Here is a 12489-nt window from a genome sequence, read left to right on the forward strand (position 1 = left end):
CTCTGGTTGTTGCTAACTTAAATTGATGCTGGACAGCAGGTAAACAGGAGTTTTAAAAATCACATTGCTGTCAGATGGCCAGTGGCAAGATAAAAAAAAAAAAAGACCAATAGTGCACTGTTGATTTATTTCCAAAAGGCAGCTACTAAGACTGCAGGGGAAACAATTAATTAATTAATGATTAATTAATTTAAAAGTTTGCTTTGTGACCTAAGCTCCTTATCTTTCCAGGGGAGAGGCCTTTTGTCTGCGACTCGGAGGGTTGTGGGTGGTCCTTCACTAGCATGTCGAAGTTGCTCAGACACAAAAGGTAGATGTTCAAGATGCTTTTCTCTTGTTATAGTCAGAATGTACAGAAAAATGCAGTTAGCTCATGTTGTTTTATTCTTTACGTATCTCATGAGTAGAAAAATTCTGGGGTTGTTTGATGAAAGTTTCAACATGTGATCATTTAGAGTTTCACCGTTTGAGGCATTTCATGAAAATCATCACAGCGGTGTAACGGCAAATTTCAAAATGCTATTCAGTACGTTACGACAGCCCATCATTTCCTTCCTCTGTCAACCTTGATGTACCCCCCCCCCCCCCCCCTTGGAATATAGCAGATAATGGTCAATGAATATGACATATGTGATGGAAGAAACTGAGAGGAAAAATGATACACTTTCTTGGCCAGAGGTTTTTTTTTTTTTTGAGTGTGGTTTCTTGTAGGAATTTCTGGGAAATTGCTACCTTCTGCCATTCTCAATGCCCACAATGCCATGCAGTGAATACTGCTGCCTCTGTATAATCACAGGCTTTCTTCACAGGGTTCACTAAATTTGCACACAGCCAGGCTGCTATGAAATAGCCAGAAATACTTGAGGTGTGATTAAAATGTAAAGTAACATGTTTGATAAAAGTTTAGTCATAACTTAAGCTTTCCCAACTGCAAACATCCAGGATAAAATGCTGGAGACTATTGAATCTAATAAAACAACAAGGTGATTTGTACCATGCTATTCAATAGGGCAGCGCAGTCTCGTTTGAGCCCTGCGTGATATTGCGGGATTTGAACACTTATGGGGACAGCCGCTCCCGTTGTGCAGTATATCAGGGATGACAGTTCTCAGCAGATTTCTGACTTTTTCTGGATTTCTGGGCCATTTCTGAGATTAGCGTAAATCCGTTGAGAAAAACTGTGGGGAGGGTGGTGCAGTGGGGCCAGCCATGCAACCACATTACTGAAACTGCAAGCTAAAACGAACAATGTCATTGGTTACTTTTTCTACAACAGCGAACTTTCAGCCAATCAGAATCTCTTATATTGAAAGTTAAGGAAAGTACCCGGACATGGACATTTTGATTTTCTGCAAGTTTGGGCTGTTGAGCTAAGTCTTTAACATGGCCAAAATTACGGAGAGAGAGGATGAAGACTGTGTTAAAGACATTGAGAGTAGTGTAAAAAAAAAGTAGGTTTAAGTGGACATGTTTGGAGTGGGAGGTGGACGTGGACAAAGGCGAGACTCAGTGAATTTGGTAAAGCCCTCTGCATGCTATGTTCAGATTTCATCAACAAAACCTTGGAAGAACACTACAAGATGAAGAAACATGTCACCAAAGTTATTATGAAACAGACTAATCTGCCCGGGTCAAGAAGAGCACAGAAGAGGCACAGGGAGCCCCAAAGCCTACAGCACTCGTACCAGTCAGCAGTCAAACATCCAGTGCTCAGGTGCGTGTCCAATAATTTTATTCATGCAATTACAGTGTGTCTACAGTCATTGAAATTTTTAAGTGTAGTGCAGTTATTTATGCTGTACACATACTGAAGTGAAATTCAGGACTGCAAAACCAGCGTTTGTATACAGATTTTCATCAAAATTTGTTTCCATGTTCTGTTTATTTTGTCATATAAAACCGCTCATATAAAAAGTATTTTATGGCTTTAGCTTGACATGAAACACGCTTTTTCTTAAAACGTGACTGTGTGGAGAAAAACAAATGAACCTTTCTTCTTCTTTTGTGACGTATAACGGCAGCCGGTATCCTTATTGTTGCATTCCTGCCACCTTCTGCGTCAGTCCGTTATAGCAGTACTAAATCCTCTCAATGAGTCCACTGTCTTTCAAGTATTTAAAAAGCCAACACTTCCCCCTCTCACTTGACCTTATGGCTAAAATACTTCCTACAGAATGCTCTTTCGGGCCTTAGAAATGATTTCCTTCTGTTTTTGCTCTTTAATAGATAAACCATTCAAAAATGACAAGATATATTTTCCCTGCATGCTGAAATTGGCCTGCATCAATTGTATTTTTATTTTTTATTTTGGCGAGTTTCATAGATTGCGATACAGATGGTGCACAGGATATGTGCTTTTTAATGATGCTGTGCTGTATGTGCCTGTGGGGTTTTCCTGGTGACTGAAATAAGTAGTCGGGGTGCAAACTCACATGGTATGGGGCAATAATTTGTAAGCATACATTTGTTAAGGATTGTTTAAGGATGAAGCCAGGATCTGTTGAACATGCTTTTCTCTTTGAAAGCCTGAGGAAAATGGGACGTTCAAGACATTGTTCAGAATAACAGCGTAGTTTGATTAAAAAGTTGATTGGAGAGGAGAAAACTTATATGCAGGTGCTAAAAATATAGGCTGTTCATCTACAATGATCTCCAATACTTTAAAATGGACCAAAAAAACAGAGACGCGTGGAAGAAAACGGAAAACAACCATCAAAATGGATAGAAGAATAATCAGAATGGCAAAGGTTCACCCATTGATCAGCTCCAGGATGACCAAAGACAGTCTGGAGTTACCTGTAAGTGCTGTGACAGTTAGACGCCTGTGTGAAGATAATTTATTTGCAAGAATCCCCCGCAAAGTCCCTCTGTTAAATAAAAGACATGTGCAGAAGAGGTTACAATTTGCCAAAGAACACATCAACTGGCCTAAAGAGAAATGGAGGAATATTTTGTGGACTAATGAGAGTAAAATTGTTCTTTTTGGGTCCAAGGGCCGCAGACCGTTTGTGAGACGACCCCCAAACTCTGAATTCAAGCCACAGTTCACAGTGAAGACAGTGAAGCATGGTGGTGCAAGCATCATGATATGGGCATGTTTTTCTTACTATGGTGTTGGGCCTATATATCGCATACCAGGTATCATGGATCAGTTTGGATATGTCAAAATACTTGACCAGGTCATGTTGCCTTATGCTGAAGAGGCTATGCCCTTGAAATGGGTGTTTCAACAAGACAATGACCCCAAGCACACTAGTAAACGAGCAAAATCTTGGTTCCAAACCAACAAAATTAATGCCTTGCAGATGTGAAGAAATCATGAAAAACTGTGGTTATACAACTAAATACTAGTTTAGTGATTTCACAGGATTGCTAAAACAGTTTGAACGTAATAGTTTTGAGTTTGTAGCGTCAACAGCAGATGCTACCATTATTGTGAACACCCCCTTTTCTACTTTTTTTTTACTAATAGCCCAGTTTCATAGCCTTAAGAGTGTGCATATCATGAATGCTTGGTCTTGTTGGATTTGTGAGAATCTACTGAATCTTCTGGTACCTTGTTTCCCATGTAACAATAAGAAATATACTCAAAACCTGGATTAATCTTTTTAGTCACATAGCACTACTATTATTCTGAACACTACTATATGTCCAATGCTATGGTATTTATAGTAAGTACATATGCTGTAGCACTTGGGCTGCAGCTATTGATTATTTTAGTAATCGAGTATTCTATTGATTATTCTGGTGATTAATTGAATAAAAAGTACTTTTGCATTTTTAAACAATGTCAATAGTCCAGGGCTCTCTATAAGCAGTGGTGCAATGTCACTGCACTGTCATGCAGATTGTCAAATTTAGTGTATCCTTTTCTGTTTTCCTGGTAATTATTATTTTTTATGTCTTTACAAGTTTTGGATCTTAACCGGTGTCAGGAGCTCAGCACTCCCCTGACACTGGACTGTAAGTCCAGGCAGTCCGTGTAATCCTCAGTCAGGCTGCACCTGTGAAATATTTGGCTCTGGGAGGGGTCTGATGATTTACCCAAACTGACTCCAACAATTTACCGAAATTGACTCTAAATGACTAAATGAAGTACTTTTAAAAGATTAATTCCAAAGTTTACACAAGTGTTATGTTGTGTTATGACGACTCGTTTTTAAGTGATAACTGCTCATTTTGATCCAGTCACGGTAAAAGGAGCAGCTTTGAGAAGGTTTATTTGCACCTGCAGCAATTCGTCATAAACGCAGCCTGTTAAAAATGCTAATAAGTGTTGTATATAACTGAAAAATCAAATAAATATATATGTGTCATCACAGAGACATTCCACGTCCATTAAGCAGCAATAAACAGCTGACATGCGGGTTAAAACAACGTAACAGCTGTTTTAACCCACATGTCAGCTGTTTTTTTTTTTTTTTTAATTAAAAAAGTTCCTTATAGAGATTGACAGTTTTATGATATTTGAGAGAGTCTACAAGCTTAATACTGATTATATATTGTTCAAATTCAGCCAGACGTCCATCTGAGTTAGGGTTAAAACAGCTGCTGCGCGTATGCACACACACATGCATCACATCCACAGACTCTCATAGTAAATAGTGCCATTGAAAAAGGACACAAAGCAAAAGATGAAAAAAAAATTAACATTCCACTCACCCAGTGTAAAGATTTTCAAATTAGTCCACAACAAAAACAAGCCCCCATGCACGCGCGCAGCCAGAGTATAATGTCCAGGTCCACTCTCAGGTTCTGATTGCGGGCGCATAATGTCCGATTGCAGCTCTGCCTTCAGCTCATCTTCTGTCAGGATCATAGCACATTATATAGTCCATTAGCTCCTGAAAATAGCATCTTCTGAGTTTTTCCAATACGAGGCATACTTCTGCGTGTCCAGGCATGTCAGCAGCACTAAACCAGCAGATGTGGCACAAACAGCAACGTCATAACACTTTTGGTGAAGGTGATGTTGTCACATTTGCCAAAACTCAGGAAAAAAATGTCCATTGTACATCAGTGAAGATTGTGTTGTTCCATTTTTGAATAGTTTCTGAAAATAATTCTTTCTGCCAAATTTTACCTTGTTTTATTAAAAAAAAAATAAAATAAATATATTGTACATTAAAAAATGATTCCCACTGCTACTCCTGCTTGGGCTTCCCTTGGAATCATTCTAGCCTTACCAGCAGGTGTAGTAGTTTACCTCTGTTTGAAATAGTGTGTTGTCATGACTTGGAGGAAATCTCTGTTGCAGCAATAATGGTCACCTTGGTCACCTTGCTGAGTGAGATTTCAATTTCATTTTTTTTTTTTTTTGGTAAATCAGGAAACATGATGATGACCGTCGCTTTGTCTGTACAGAAGAGGGTTGTGGGAAGTCCTTCACACGAGCAGAGCACCTTAAAGGTCACAGTATCACTCATCTGGGTACCAAACCCTTCCAGTGTCATGCAGAAGGTAAACATCAGTGTCAACAAACCGTATGGGTGCAGGAAGAGGAATTCAGTCAACATAAATAAATGTTTTTAACCCTTTTTTTGGTCAGCAGTAGATTGACTGGATCCTTTCATTCACACACATTATTGTGAAAGGGGACTTCAGAAAGTTCTCAACCTCATCTAAAAAATGTCACAGGAGGAAGATTGTCTTTGTGTTATTTTTAAACATAGTCTCCAGGGGTAGAGAAATCCACTGTTCGAAGGACACGGACCAGTGACTTTTGACCTATGTCTAGTTGATATTTTCCCCTACTAGACCAGTGACAAGTTAAAAATCTTGTCAGTCTAGTCATTAAAAGTGTTCGACAAGCCCGGCGATTTTTTTTTTTTTGCAAACTTGCATCTTAAATAACGGAGCCACTGTTCGAAGATTACACTGACCCGCGCTGTGCCACTCGGTCACACCACTGACTTCATGATTGAAGCTCTTTGAATATTAGGCCCATCAAAACAAAACATTTTATCATCTTTGACATCAAAAAAATGTGGTGAGGGAGGAATAGGTACATACTACGTAATTTCAAATGTGAAAAACAACACCTACAGCACCTACATACCAAGTGAGGAGCTGAAAATATCGGATATCTCATCTTCAACCGCTTATTCCAATAAAGGGTCAGGAGGGGCTGGAGCCTTTCCCAGCAGTCATAGAGTGTGAGGCGGGGTATACCCTGGACAAGACACCAGTCAGTCGCAGGGCCACATATAGACAAACAAACACATTTACACCTGTGCACACGCCTCCGGACAACTTAGTTTCCAATCCACCTAACATGCAGTGTCTTTGGATGTGGGTGGAAACTGGAGCACCTGGTGAGAACACACGCAAACACTGGGAGACAAACATACAAATGCCACACAGAAAGGCCACAGGTCGGAATCAAACCCATGACCGTCTTGCTGTGAGGCAACAGTGCTAACCACTAATCCACCGTGCTGCCCAATATTTTTGAAATCTTGTTTCCATGTTGAATACAGTCAGTGTACTGCACACTAGTACTATGATAAACATGGGTAGTGTGTGTGAGTGAGTTGGAGCAACTGGCTGTGTGGTTGTCAGTGACAACAAGCCAAAAGTTCCGGGCCCAACTCAGTAAACTTAGGCTGGCTTACACATTCACATAAGAGCAGAGGACCATGTAAGCAAATGTTTATTACTTTCAAAATTCAATACATTCAACACAAAATTAAAACATTCTATCATGCTATGCAATATAGATTGAATACATGCACATGATGTGATGATTAATGCCCGCTGAGGCTCTGAGCATCCAAATTCCTGGGGCCACTACCCTGGACCAGAAGCACCAGTAACAAAATTAGTGGTACTGGTCCTGACCAGTAGCCTCAAAAAAATAATTTCTCTACCCCTGGATGATGTAGCTTCACTGTCCATACGTAGAAGAAGGTCTCATCTTCAGTCACCAGATACTTTTGTCTCCAGGTGTGGCCAAAATCTTTTGAAGTACCCCCTTGAAACAACTTTTGTAGTTGTATTACACAACATAAGAGACCTATAATCCTTTTCCAATTTCAAAGTGTTTGTGTGTGTGTGTGTGTGTGTGTGTGTGTCGACGCTCTGAGCTTCAGCTAGACTGTCATTAAAATACAACACTGGATTCAGACTTGTCACGGGGATTTCAGTTTTGAATCAAAATGATCAAATGTTTTGACTGTCTCCGTTCCATAAGAAGATGGCATATGTAATAAATTGTCAGAAATGTTACAAACTTTAAATCACAAACCTCTGTTAGCACTTGTCATTTTCACATTTATTGATTCAAATTGACACCAGAACCATTTTACAGTTTCAGAGAAACTGGTATATGTGGAGGCACTGAAGAGCCTGTCACTTGTGTATCTTTGTTTCTACTTCAGGCTGTAATGCCAAGTTCTCTGCACGCAGCAGTCTGTATATCCATTCCAAGAAGCATAAGCAGGATGCCAGCACCCTGAAGACGCGCTGTCCTGTAGGCAACTGCTCGAAGCACTTCTCCTCCCGCAGCAGCCTTAAGAGCCACATGCTCAAACACCACCACCTCAGTCCTGGTTAGTACTATGACCTTTTACATGTGACATAAATAGTATTTCAGTATTGTTGTTAAAGTTTAATTGAAACTGAGTTGCGTTGCATACAGATCAAATTTGTACATGCAGTGGCTTGTGCTCCATTTTGAGCTAAAAACATCTGAAAGGTTATTGACAAGTTACTTGTTCTTGTTTTTGACATTGTCCTTGTTGTTTGTGTCTCGATCATCCTCTGTGTGTGTGTGTGTGTGTGTGTGTGTGTGTGTGTGTGTGTGTGTGTGTGTGTGTGTGTGTGTGTGTGTGTGTGTGTGTGTGTGGGGTTGTGTGGTCGTGTGGTCACCACAGCAGATCATGTGAAGATGAATTAGCGCATTGCCCCTGTGGATCCACGGGCTCTAGATTGGGTAGTGTTTATAAAATAGGGAGCTGATATTTTTCAAGGGTGGTAATAAATTGTCCAAAGTTTCGATAATGAGTTGGAATGGCGTGTGAGTCCAGAATGTTTTTAGAACCTTAGCCCTCAACAGTTTTTAGAAAAACTCAACAGTTTTATTTCCTGCTAATTACGTAAAAAAAAAAATGTAAGTATTAATGTATTTATAAATTGTTTAGGCTTTTGTTATTTTATTTTTAGTTCTATTTTGTAATTTGATTTTTAAATGGCTCACAATGGAAATAAGTGTTTTCACTTTCTTGTGTCATCCATGTGTTTTTTAATGTATTTACAATTATGAACTTACATTGAGCTTACTAAATGAAATCACACATGCACACACTCACACTTTTCATATAAAGATGATTTACCACCCCCTGCTGGAATGGTGTTAGTCCAGAATGTACTTAGCAATGCTATATAATATCTGTAGTTTTTCCAACCATATTAGTCCTTTCAATGTTCCATTTTCGCAGTGTTCATACTTGACCCAAAATACATAAGCATACCAAATGGCAAATGACAACTCTCCCTTGTACATGAGAGCTTTTTGTCTTTTCCGCATTCTGCTGCAAGGAAGTGCTTCTATTTTTAGACACACAAAGAGACGTGGTGGAAGATATCAAAAGTACTACATGTTTCAGTCATGTTACTGGCAATATGACACTTAACTAAACGAAATAAACCAATTGAACTACAAAAACAGAATAAATTAATAACATTAACAACACTGTTAAACTAACATGAACCACAATAACATCATTTAAAACCCCAAAACCCTGAACTCCCATGGGCCATTGCAGGCCAACATCCATTGTTTACTGGTTACATTCCACCCCCTGCTGGAATGGTGTGTTAGTCTCCAGACTGTAATTAGCAATGTTATATCTGTAGTTTCTCCAAAAATACTTGTCCTATCAACTTTCCGTTTTTGCAGTGTTCATCCTTGACCCAAAATACATAAGCATACCAAACACCAAATGTCAGCTCTCCCCACTTTCTCCGTGATTGAAGCCATGCACACGCATGCACACAGATATAGATGCCCTTACTGTCACAACTTCAGATGTACATGGAGTATTGGTGTTCAACTGGGAACCTTCTGTTTTGGAATTAAGCTCATCAACTGCTTTGCCACTGTGCTGCCACACCTACAAAATGCTATGAAATGGGGAAATCGTATATTTGTGATACTGTTTTTCAAGGAGCTTGGTTTAGCTCTTTTAATCCAACAGAATGTACTTCAGAGCATGTCTCATTTCACTTATTTTTTTTAAACAGTGGACTCTACTCTGGTATTCAAAGACTCTACCTGCTTATTCCAATTAAGGGTCACCTGGGGGCTGAAACCTGTCCCAACAGTCATATGGTGTGAGGAGGGATACACCCCGAGCAGAACGCCACTCTATTGCTGGCCCACATATAGACAAATAGGGGAGGTGATGGTCTAGTTATTAAGGCACTGGGCTTGAGACCAGAAGATCCTCTTTTCAAATCCCAGCCTGACTGGAAAATCACTAAGGACCCTTGGGCAACGTCTTTAATCCCCTATTGCTCCCGGTGTGTAGTGAGCGCCTTGTAGGGCAGCACCCTGACATCGGGGTGAATGTGAGGCATTATTTGTAAAGCACTTTGAGTGTCTGATGCAGGTGGAAAAGCGCTATATAAATGCAGTCCATTTACAAACACATGCACTCAAACCTACAGTTAGTTCAGTCACAAGTTCATCTAATCTGCATGTCTGTGGAAGTGGGAGGAAGCCAGATCACCTAGAGGGAACCCACATGAACACACACGGACAACATGCAAACTCCACACAGAAAGGACCAGGCAGGGAGCGATCCCAGGACCTTCTTGCTGTGATGTAGCAGTGCTAACCGCTACCCCTCCGTGCCACACATCAATCAACATTTATTTATATAGACTTTTTCAGCTGTCAAAAGTTGACCAAAGTACAATCAAGTCATTAAAATCTTGAGAATAAAAGCAAACATTATGGTAAAATTAAAAAGGCACATAAAAGCAAAACATGTCACAGTGCCACTACGTTCTAGGGCAATAATAGTGCGTAAATCAGAGGGTAACTTGTTCCACAGTTTGGGGCCAAAAAGCACGATCATCCCGAAGTTTATATTTGGACCTCAAAACTTATAGATTTGACCAGACGACCCTACAGCTCTACTGTAAGTGCCAGAGTTAAAATTTCAGACAAGTAAGACAGTGCAAGGTCATTAATGGCTTCAAAAACAAACATTAAAATCACTTCTAAAATGAACTAGAAGTGAGTGGAGTGAGTAAAGTACTTGGGTGATATGCTTACATCTGGAGGTGTTTGTTAAAAGATGAGCAGCAGCATTTTGCAGAAGTTACAGTAATCAAGTCGAGGAGAAAACATGAATGGCCGTCTCAAAATCACATCTACTGAGGAAGGTCTTTACTTTAGTCAGAAGACATAGATGGAAGTAACTTGTTTTGACAACAGAGCTCATTTGTTGATCAGACCTCAAACAGCTGTCAGATATCACTCCCAAATTCTTAACAGCTGGTTTTGAACAATTAACCAGAGCACCAACATTTGAGGGTGTAACATTCAGCATACCAGAATGTCCAAACACACCTGTCTCAGGTTTACTGCCATTCAGATAAAGAAAATTTTGAGACAGCCACTGCTTAAAATCACAGATACAATCTAACAGTGAAGACAACGCATTGCTTCCATTTGTCATCATAGGCAGATGATTTGCAGATCATCTGCTTAACAATGATAGGACAGATTGTGATTGGCTATGATTGACCCTCAAGGCAACATGTACAATGAAAATAGAATAGGGCTAAGAATAGAACCCTGTGGCACTCCACAAGAAAGATGAAAGGTCACCAATTGTAACAGGAAAAACGCTTCTCACCCAAATTGGATTTAAACTACTTAAGTACATTGCTGCGTGAGCCAACAAAATCATCTAAACAGGACACGAGTACTGTTTTGTCCACAGTATCGAAGGCTGCTGTGAGATCCAATAGTACCACTACAGTAGGATTCCTTGCATCTGCAGATGCATATGTACTTTTAAAAGAGCTGACCCAGTGTGGTGTCGTGATCTAAATCCAGATTGGAGTCTTTCAAGAATATTATTTTCTAAAAAAAAAAAGACTAACTGTATGAAAATGGCCATTTTTGAAACCTAAGAAAGAAATGGCAGATAAGAAACAGGCCTAAAATTGGATAAAACTGATGAGTCGAGGTGAGGTTTTTTAAGGAGCAGCTGAACCACAGCATGTTTAAAAGCAGCTGGAACACACTCTGAACTAAGACGTGTTGATAAAAATGAGGAGATCTAACCCAGCACTATTAATAACCTCTTTCAGAACATTGGCTGGAACAAAATCTAAAAGACAGTTGTTGGTTTCATGTGTTTCACCACCTCACAAAGGGACGGAAGAGAAACTGGGTTAAACTGCTCAAGCACAGCAGAATGTGTAGGAGACGCAGACATTTCAACACTACATTTAGGACTTGCATTCTGTCTGACACTTTTATAAATGAAATAGTGACAAAACTGCTCACAGGTTGTGGGTTTTAGCATCCATCAAAAATTTACTTGGCCACTAAAGGTTCTTTTTTTTTCTTAACCTTCTTTTGTCACTCATTTCAGAAATAAGTCTTAGCTAAACTCACATTTAAAATTGTTGCTGTGTTTGAACTGAAACACAATTCACTTGCTTTTCCCTCTTCCTCTGTTGCAGATGTTCTGAGTCAGATGGAGACCACGCCCACTCTAACCCCCAGCAGCGAGCTCATCAGCTCCACGCCAGCCACTGTTGCCGGGCCTGGTATTGCTGGTGACCAGCTGACTAGCTTGGACCTCAGCTCCCTGTTCTCCAGTGTACCCGGAGGTACTGGAGCCACTACCGGCATTGGAGTGGGAATTCCTGTTGGTGGGAACAATTCAAATGGCACTTTCACCATGGACCTGTCTTTGGTCAGCTCAGGCATCCTCACAATTGACCCATCCTCAGTTAGCAGCACACTCGGTACTGGTAACAGTACCACCTTGGCAAGAGCTGTAGACTCTCTTATCTTGCCGGCTAGTGTTGATATTACCCCCCACCACGGTCTTGAAGGAACTGTGGGTGATGTCTTGCCTCCACAGGGCACACTTAATCTGGATGATGTGCAGACAGTTACACCAGAGGCCTTGGGAACTCTGGCAGCACTCACCATGCAAGGTGCTGGTGTGTCAGTGGACCCGACTCTGCAGCACCCACTCGGCCCTGCCAGTGCCCTAAGTGCGGAGGCCTCCTCTTCCCTAGCAGTGACCCCTGTTGCGGAACTTCTGGCCTCACCCTCAAAGGTGGTGGAGGTTGGTGGTCAGGGATGTGCGGGGCCTCTGCTTGGCTGTGTGGAGGTGCTGGGACCTCAGGAGGGAGGAAAGGTCCTGACTCAGTTTGTTTTCCCTGCCCATAGCAGCGGTTTCAGCCCACAGAAAGACCCTGAGCTCAATGCAGTGTCACCAAGCAGCTTCCTGG

At 40.7% G+C, this 12489-nt stretch overlaps 1 protein-coding gene across 1 annotated transcript in view; it reads left to right on the forward strand.

Moving 5' to 3' along the window:
* si:dkey-156n14.3 (zinc finger protein ZXDC) overlaps window positions 1–12489 on the forward strand; it is a 40838-nt gene that overhangs the window by 14433 nt on the left and 13916 nt on the right. Inside the window, exons 3-6 of the mRNA XM_034167342.1 lie at window positions 232–310; window positions 5330–5460; window positions 7380–7550; window positions 11707–12488. Coding sequence (XP_034023233.1) covers window positions 232–310; window positions 5330–5460; window positions 7380–7550; window positions 11707–12488 — 1163 coding nt within the window. The remainder of the gene's footprint in view (window positions 1–231; window positions 311–5329; window positions 5461–7379; window positions 7551–11706; window position 12489) is intronic.

The sequence above is a fragment of the Thalassophryne amazonica genome, chromosome 3 (genome assembly GCF_902500255.1).
Source record: "Thalassophryne amazonica chromosome 3, fThaAma1.1, whole genome shotgun sequence".
NCBI lineage: Eukaryota > Metazoa > Chordata > Actinopteri > Batrachoidiformes > Batrachoididae > Thalassophryne > Thalassophryne amazonica.